Below are 9037 nucleotides of genomic sequence, written 5' to 3' on the forward strand. Positions count from 1 at the left end.
TACAAATTCTTCCACCTGATAATTTTCATTGGCTGTTCTCATACTTGCTCGTTTTATATTCATCCACATACGCTCGTTTCTCTGGTCAATGTCTCAACTTTCCTGGAATTGCAAAAATGGGAGCTCTGCAAAGTTACCATGTGTTTGTCCAAGAGGAAGATAACTTGCATGGAAGAAAGAACATCACGACATCAATATTTCGTTGTACTGAATATATTTGTGGAAGAACGAAACTTTGAGAAGTATTTAATAGAAGGGAGTATTATATGATGCTGAAAGTTTGTTGTAATGGAAGCGTGAACACCATGTATTTTAAAAAAAATCCTGGTCTCATGGTGAAATCCAAAAGATTATGTTTTAGATTCGTTAACAGGTCGAGATCAGAAGGTACCAATGAATAATTTCTAGCTAAGGCAATAATCTAGGAGCCACTTAAGGCTTTCCAGAATTCCAGGACAAGCTTAGATAGTATATATTGACTATGTAATGTATACTACAGAATGATCACCTCCGATCCTATCAATAAGATAATATATGCAATTATGCATCCTCAGCTCTCCCTGATTTTCTACCTTTCAGCTTAAATAAGCAATAGAGTCACATAAATAAATAAATCAAAGTCAGCAAAATGGCCCATGGGAGTCACATGCTCCAGACAAACTAGTGCCCAGGTGAGTCCGTGAGTCACATTCTCCACATAAAATTATTGCAAGGCCTCTTAGGTGCAACATTATAAGTGGAAAATTGTACATTGTGGTCTCATTTACAAATCTTTCGGGTAAGAACTACAAAGTTGAATCAGAGTTGATCATTATATTGTATCCTAGTGGAATTAACATGGGGTGGATAGATATATATTTAGAAGATTCTTTGCTCCTCAGCGTTAAGGACTGAAGTCTTATTTTTCTTCTCCACGTTTTCTGTATTGTATACAAAAATGAAAACAACTTGGCACGTTGAGTAAATTAAGATCTCAAGTAGTATGAATTAAATGAATAATTTGGTCAATGATTTTATCGTAGATGTGGTGCACGAGAAGGGTTTATTTTTATTGTTTAATTTTATTTTTGCCAATTCAATGCCTAGAAATGCTTTGCGGTGCATGTGTATAAGGAGACGATGTGATGCACGATTATTCATAGCTTAATCACAAATATTTACTCCATAGGTAGTATTTGTTCGACTGAAATCGGTTATGTTGAGCTGACTACGTGAGTTATTTAGTGAACTTGAATCAAGTCGGACGTAGTTCAAGTTTTTGATTGATTGATTGGATAGGAGATGGAGATAGATGATCGAGAAGATGGAGAATTGGCCTCCCCTGAGAATGGAGAAGACGTCTCTTTTTATAGAAGTAGATCCCCTTTTCTTATTTGTATTGATGATTGCTTTTACTCATTCCGTTACAAAATAATGATCTCTCATTAATGATGTTGTTGACTAGCTTTTCGTGATTCGTTTCCTAGGCGTTTGGATGACTCGACCTTAGGTCGTATGCATGCATGCTGCTAGTAGTCGAACATTAATTCCGCCACGAGTGGTTGAGAGTGGAGGTAATCTTGACATAGCCCCTTTCTTTATATCCTTTGTTTGTAGAATAGTCGTGTAAAGAAAGATAATAAAGGAGATCGCGTGTCTTACTTAGTTAAAAATGGAAATTGTTGCGTTTATTGCTTAGAGCTTTGTTGTGAGTTGATGTGGTAGGTCCTATGTCGTAGTGCACAAATCGTAGCTCGTAGTGCATAGATCGTAAATCTTGTAGCTCGTGGTGCATAGATCGTAGTTTGTAGATTGGATTTGATTGATAATTAGCTTTTGAGTAGTAATTACAGTTGAATCAAGCTTAACCATATCAGAGGCCTTAAGTTGATTTGTGGTCATTTTGGGGGTACCGTGGATTGGATTTGACTGATAATTAGCCTTTGAGTAGTAATTACAGTTGATTCAAACTTAACCCTCGCGTTGGTGTTAAGTTGATTTGTACGCCTTTTGAGGGCGTTTTTGTTGATAGTTAGCATTTTGGGGGCGTCACTATGGTTGATAGCTAACCTTTTAGGGGCGTCACTATGGTTATTAGTCTTGAATTGATGGTATGTTGCTAGGCCAGTTTTGGAGCTTTGAGTGTTAAAGTTGTTTATTTAGCCCCAGTGTTGGAGTTTGATTGACATGTTTAGATGGCAATAACTTGTCCTAGTTCTAGCCACCAACTTGATTGGCTTGCAATAAACTGCAAATGAGTGAGCTTCCATTTTGCAATTCAAGCGACTCACTGGCTTGTAGTATATGCGAACCGTCGAGGAGGGAATTGCGTGCTTTGAATTGTTATAGTTGATTTGGGAACACTTAGATACTTCTCGGTTTGGAATTGTTGATTTCTTGATTCGACAAAGTATTGCTTCTCCTTGATTTGTTATTTCAATTGATGATGGATATGCTGACAATCTTTTATGTGCGGTATAACTCCATGGCGAGCAAGCTTTTTAGATTGATTGACATCATCGACGCGAGCTCTGCAGTGTGGCCAGTCTGGAACGACCTGGAATATTGATGTTAGTTCAAGCTCTAGTGGTGATGACAACTGTGTACAACCGAATCGATGATGATTGTGTTCGAGTTGAACTGATAGTTGGAATATTGGTTGCTTCTTCCAGGTTGTATACCTGCTCTGACCTGACTTGAGGATGACTTGATCTGAGGACGACCTGACCTGAGGATGACTTGAGCTAAGGACGACTTGATAAGAGGATGAGCTGATCTGAGGATGACCTGACTTGAGGATGACCTGTCTTGAGGATGAGCGGATGATCTGAGGATGACCTGAGCTGAGGCCGACCTGAGCTGATGATGCGTTGATCTGATGGACGACCTAGTTGATGGAAGACGACATGATTGATGACGACCTGGCTGATGGAAGACTAATGGACGACTAGGCGGAGGTCTTTGCATGAGATCTGGCTGAGGTTTTGATATAGCTCTGTGATGAGTTGTGTTGGTGTGAGCTTCTCCTCATTGATATAGGTTCATAGATAGATTAGCATGTTCTGAAATTTCTGTTTGATATTGGTTGAACCAACACATTAGTTGACCTGGTAAGCTGGATTTCTGGATCTGTATTGTCATTGATTCACCGTAAAGGAACGTATGACATGGTGATAGTTGCAACCCTCGGGTCGGTACTGGATCGACTGCAAGTGATCTGTAAGTATGAAATATATTTTACAACATAGAAGTGTGCACAAATTATCCGAACTAATCCAAAGATTAAAAATTAGTATAAATGAAGGATAGTTGAATGTAGACTTATCTCTTAGAACGTTGACTTTTCGCTTGATGCCATTGATAATCCACACCAAGTTTTGAGCTGTTCTTTCATGGTGGTTTTACCAAATTTCGTGGGCTTGAGAAAATGGTTTGAATGCTTTTTCTTAAGAAGACGAACCGGCAGATGACGCCAATGTAGAGGTAGTATTTGCTCGATTGAATTCGGTTATCGAGTTCTTTAGTGAACTCGAATAAAGTCGGACGTAGTTCAAGCTTTTGATTGGTTGATTGGATAGGAGATGGAGATAGATGATCGAGAAGATGGAGAATTGGACTCCCATGAGAATAGAGAAGATACCTCATTTTATAGGCGTAGATCCCTCTTTTGCGCTGTCTTGATGATTGCTTTTACTCCTTCCGTTATGAAGTAATGATCTCTCATTAATGATGTTGTTGACTAGCTTGTAGCGGTTATGTTTCCTAGGTCGTTTGGACGACTTGACCTTAGGTCGTGCATAGACCTAAGGTCAAGTCGTCCAAACGAAATTTCCTTGTACAATCAGTTTAATTTCCTTGTCCTTCCCGGTTTCCTTCCGTAGCCTTTTGCACTACTGAAAGCGAGTACTCTTGGACATGGCAGCTGAAGCTTCGCAACTTCACGTCTTCTTCTTTCCACTCATGGCTCACGGTCGTATAATTCCATGCATAGATATAGCCAGACAATTTGCTGCTCGTGGTACTAAGTCTACAATAATCACCACACCTTTAAATGCGCTTCGCTTTGCGGATAGTATAGATGGAGACAAACAAGCTGGCCTAGATATTGAATTTCAAATGATCCCATTCCCTGCTGTAGAAGCCGGGTTACCTGAAGGATGCGAAAGCACGAGTTCTCTTACATCTCCTGCTATGCTCATGAACTTCTTCAAGGCTCTTGGCACGCTTCAACAACCATTTGAGCAGCTGCTTCAAGAACATCGTCCCGATTGTATTGTAAGTGATGCGTTCTTTCCTTGGACAACAAATGTTGCTGAGAAATACGGAATACAAAGGCTTTGTTTGCATGGAGCGAGCTACTTAACTCTCTGTCTAATTGAAAATATTGAACGTTATGCCCCTCACAAGAAGGTTACATCCAGTTCAGAAGTCTTTGTGGTGCCTGGACTTCCAGACCAAATAGAGCTGACAAAGTCACAGATGTTTAATGGCGGTGTCTCAGACAATATATCTCCATCAACCGACGACAAATTGGAAGAAGTAGATGGAAAGAGTTTTGGGGTTTTGATGAATAGCTTTCAAGAGTTGGAGCCTGATTATGCTGAATACTACCAGAAGGAGATGGGAAGAAGATCATGGCATATAGGTCCAGTTTCACTCTATGGTAGAAACAACATTTACAAGGCTGAAAGAGGGAATAAATCCTCCGTTGATGACCACCACTGTTTGAGTTGGCTCGACTCCAAGGAACCAAATTCAGTCCTTTATGTCTCATTTGGGAGCGTTTGTCGTTTCGGCACATCTCAACTGCTTGAGATTGCAATGGGCCTTGAAGCTTCTCATGTACCTTTTATCTGGGTTGTAAAAATGGACAAAAACAAGGCAAATGAACAATTCTTACCCGAAGGTTTTGAAAAGAGAATGGAGGGGAAGGGGTTGATAATTAGAGATTGGGCACCTCAAGTGCTCATACTTGACCATGTTGCTGTTGGCGGGTTCATGACTCATTGCGGGTGGAACTCAATACTTGAAGGCATTACCTCAGGGGTTCCCTTGATCACATGGCCAGTTTTTGCCGAGCAGTTTTACAATGAGAAGCTTGTCACTCAGGTACTGAAGACTGGAATCAGTGCAGGCAATAAAGTCTGGAGTCCTTGGGTACAAGTAGAATATGTGTCAGTGACAAAGGATAGGATAGAGGCAATTGTAACTCAACTCATGGGTAATGGAGAAGCAGCAGAAGGCATGAGAAGGCGAGCTACAGCGTTGGGAGAAAAGGCAAAGAAGTCTGTGGAAAACGGTGGATCATCTTACAATCAATTGACGGCTTTGATTGAGGAATTGAAAGTACATTCTCATCAAACCAATATAGACAAGCCGACACAATGAAACATTGTTCATCGTGGGACTTGGCTTTCCCTCTAGTATGTTATTTTAAATAAGTGTATAACAGTCTCTCTCCCTCTCTTTTATTTATTTGTTATTATCGTTTTTTTTTATGAAGTGAAAATTTTATTCATGACAAGGACAATAAATTATACAAAAGGTTTAAACAAGCGCCATACAAATTACGCTGCAAGTCCACTATCAACAGAAAACCCTACCATCATAAAAACAAATTAACCCATTAGAGCCTGCAATCATCACGTTCAGGGCCCTGTCACCATTACCTCCCTTTGGATCAATACCGGTACAGGGTTGTGTTGACGGTGCCATCAGTGGAAACCGCAGATGTAAATACTGGGTATTTACTGGGTTAGGAGCAAAGGGGTTGCTCTACCGTGGTTGGCTAGGAAAAGTCATGGCTTAAGCTGTACTATCAGCCTTATCAGGTAATGAAGATGCACTCCCTCCTGAATCAACCTCTTGGAGAAAGATTTTCCGTCTTTCTTTCAAAAGGCATTTTCCGTCTCTCTTTCAAAAGGCATTTTGTGCTCCAATGTAGTTGTTTGAAATCTACAGGCCATAAGAGCTTTCTGATATATATCTGCACTTCACAGCATCCAAGAGGTTGAGTTTCCGGATCGACTGAATAACGTACTCACAAGACACAATACTTCGTGTTGTTTGTGGAACTTTGACGACTTAACTACCATCGTTCTAAAACACATAGGTGCCTAATATATGGATCGAACTTCCAATGATTGTTATAAAGGATTTTCCTAAAACCTCTAGATAGTAGTATTCCAACAAAAAAAAAGACCGAAGTGTGAATGTCATGAATAATATGTCAAAAGTTGCAGTTCGCGCCAGTACTAGTGAGAGAAAAGGGAAAATGACCAAAAAAAAAAGGCTAAATCTACCGTGCGCGAGATGTACTGAAACTAATGGTGCGCGCGTTTTCTAGCCACACATTTGCGAGGGTAGAACCGGAACAAACCGGGTGAACAAGTCAATGCAACAAAAAAGTCACATAAACTACTATTCCGGGTCAACAAGTTAATCCAACCAAAATGTAACAAAAAGTACATAACATTCGAGTATGATATATATAGTGTCATATATGAGATAACATTATCAGTCATATAAAAAGTGAGATAACATTCGAGTAAGACATATATAGTGTCATATCTATCTGTGATTGTTGGTATCGAACGATAAAACTCTAATTAACACATATATTCTAAAAGTAACATAACATTCGAAAGTATGACATATATAGTGTCATATCTATCGCTGAGTATCTAAAATGATGTGACATAACTCCTAGGAGGTCGGAAGATCTAAAATTATTGTGTATAATTGCCTGGTTCCTCCTCATATGATGAGGACTTGCCACGATTAGTACTAATTACAGATAATGAGATTAAGAAACCAATTCTTGATTGTAATGCGTGGGGAGAAAGGGACTATGAACATCTCATTATTCATAGCTACCGAACTATGAACAATTCTACTTTCCGGTATGTTTTCAGATATCAGACGCATTACTTAACAATCAATGTTCATAGTCATGAGCTATGAATATTCTTTGTTCATACCACAATTCGACTATGAACAATGATTGTTCATAGTTCGGTAGCTATGAACACTCAATGCTATGAACAATGAGTGTTCATAGTCATGAGCTATGAACATTCTTTGTTCATACCACAATTGGACTATGAAGAACAATGAGTGTTCATACCACAATGGACTATGACAATGATTGTTCATAGTCATGAGCTATGAACATTCTTTGTTCATACCACAATTGGACTATGAACATAATGTAAGGTTGAGAGCTTTGCAGAGGAATATGTCATATGTTAACACATAACATTCTAGTATGACAACAAATATAGTGTTATATCTATCTGTGATTCTTATGATATACTACCAAATTAATATATTATAAAACTCACATAACATTCGAGTATGACATATATAGTGTCATATAAAACTCACATAATATATTAGCGATTCTAGCGCTAATAATACTACCAAAAGTATAAAACTCTTATTAGCATATATTATAAATAGTGACATAAAAATTGAGTATGATATATATAGTGTCATATCTATCATATAAAACTCTTACTAGCATATATTATAATTTCATATATTAGTAACATAATATTCGAGTATGACATATATAGTGTCATATCTATCGTGATTAGACCCAACATATAAAACTCTTATTGACGATCAAATAAAACTGAAATAAAACATTCGAAGTATGACATTTATGAGTATAGTCATCGCTGATTGATTGTAGCTTTTATGACATACTACCAAACGTAAAACTCTTATTGAATTAAACAATTGGACCACCCATAAAGTATGATATACTTTCTCGTTTATAGAATATGAGTATGATATACCATAAAGTATGCTATACTACATCCTATATGACATTTTTATAACATATATCCATGCTTTTACAATGCAATACCGTGTAGTAGGTCACGCACCCTATGTTACTCTTAACATGAGTAAAACTCGCCACACCCCGATTGTCTCTCTACACACGGCACGTTTATTCCAAAAAAAACTGGTGCTCTCTCCACACCCCATTTTTTTGTTAATATGACAATTATAACCTTAAATAACTCTCTCCACACCCCATTTTTATTAATATGACCATTATAACCTTAAAAACTCTCTCCACACCCCATTGTAATTCAAACGAGCTCTTCACCGTGCATTTCTTACTACTCCACTAACACTCCTACCACTCATGCTCTCAAAATTTCTCCCCTCCCTCTGTTGTTCTCGTTAGGTTAGTCTTGAGTCACCCACAAAATTGTTGTTATTCCCACCAAATTTTCACTTTAAGAATGGACTCATGTCTTTGGAAGCAACGCTCAAGATAAATTCTCCGCCAAAATCAAAATGATAACTTTGATTAGTGTTAAAAGTGACATGGAGTCACTTTTAACACTACCGCAATCAAATTATTATTCCGATGATGAACTTTACAACAATGTTGAAATTAGCTATCCCGATATGACCAATCATTTACAACAATTGAGGTAATAATGTAATTTGAAAGCTTGTATTTTTATTTATTTTATCAATAACTTAGCAAAACAATTTTCGCCAATAGTATCTAAGATCAAGGGTTTACGCAGGTCTTCAAGATCGCCACTCGTTGATCCGATGGTGTTCGACAGTTGGTATGACTGTTGGAGTTGTGGTTGTGATATCAAGGTCTGATAATTTAGGACTTGGGGCGAAGACCTAGAGTTTTCTTGAGTTGCGAAAAGGAGTGGAAAATTTAGACCATCCGTAAAGCCGAAAAAATATTGAACAAAAAACCAAAGAATATAGGCAATCCAGTTCCAAGAAATGTGGTCGTCCATTTGTGTTGAAAGGGGAATTACTTAAACGAAGGTGGATGGATACCGAAAGTGTTATGTGTGGAACTCATAATCATACTATTGGGGAGCATCTTATAGGTCGCGGCATTAAATAGGAAGGTTAAAAAGTGAAGAAAAATTGATTGTTCAGATTTGTCTTTGAGTGGTGTTAAACCGCGTGATATTTTACCCCTTGAAAGAGAGATGACAATAATTTGTCAAACAAAAGCACTTTATACAATTATCGTCACAAGAATCAGTTGGTTCGGTTGAGTGGA

At 38.2% G+C, this 9037-nt stretch overlaps 1 protein-coding gene across 1 annotated transcript; it reads left to right on the plus strand.

Moving 5' to 3' along the window:
• Window positions 1-3834: 3834 nt before the first annotated feature.
• On the plus strand, window positions 3835-6101 carry LOC147475175 (scopoletin glucosyltransferase-like). The gene has a single exon (XM_086583502.1). The coding sequence runs from the start codon at window positions 3895-3897 to the stop codon at window positions 5365-5367; it is 1473 nt and encodes a 490-aa protein (XP_086439628.1). The 5' UTR covers window positions 3835-3894; the 3' UTR covers window positions 5368-6101.
• The last annotated feature ends 2936 nt before the right edge of the window (window positions 6102-9037 follow it).

This window comes from Coptis chinensis, chromosome 9 (genome assembly GCF_015680905.1).
Source record: "Coptis chinensis isolate HL-2020 chromosome 9, ASM1568090v1, whole genome shotgun sequence".
Classification (NCBI taxonomy): Eukaryota; Viridiplantae; Streptophyta; class Magnoliopsida; order Ranunculales; family Ranunculaceae; genus Coptis; species Coptis chinensis.

What these genes read in the sequence shown, in the direction of transcription:
- LOC147475175 (XM_086583502.1), top strand. Translation starts at nt 3,895, where the DNA reads ATGGCAGCTGAAGCTTCGCAACTTCACGTCTTCTTCTTTCCACTCATG.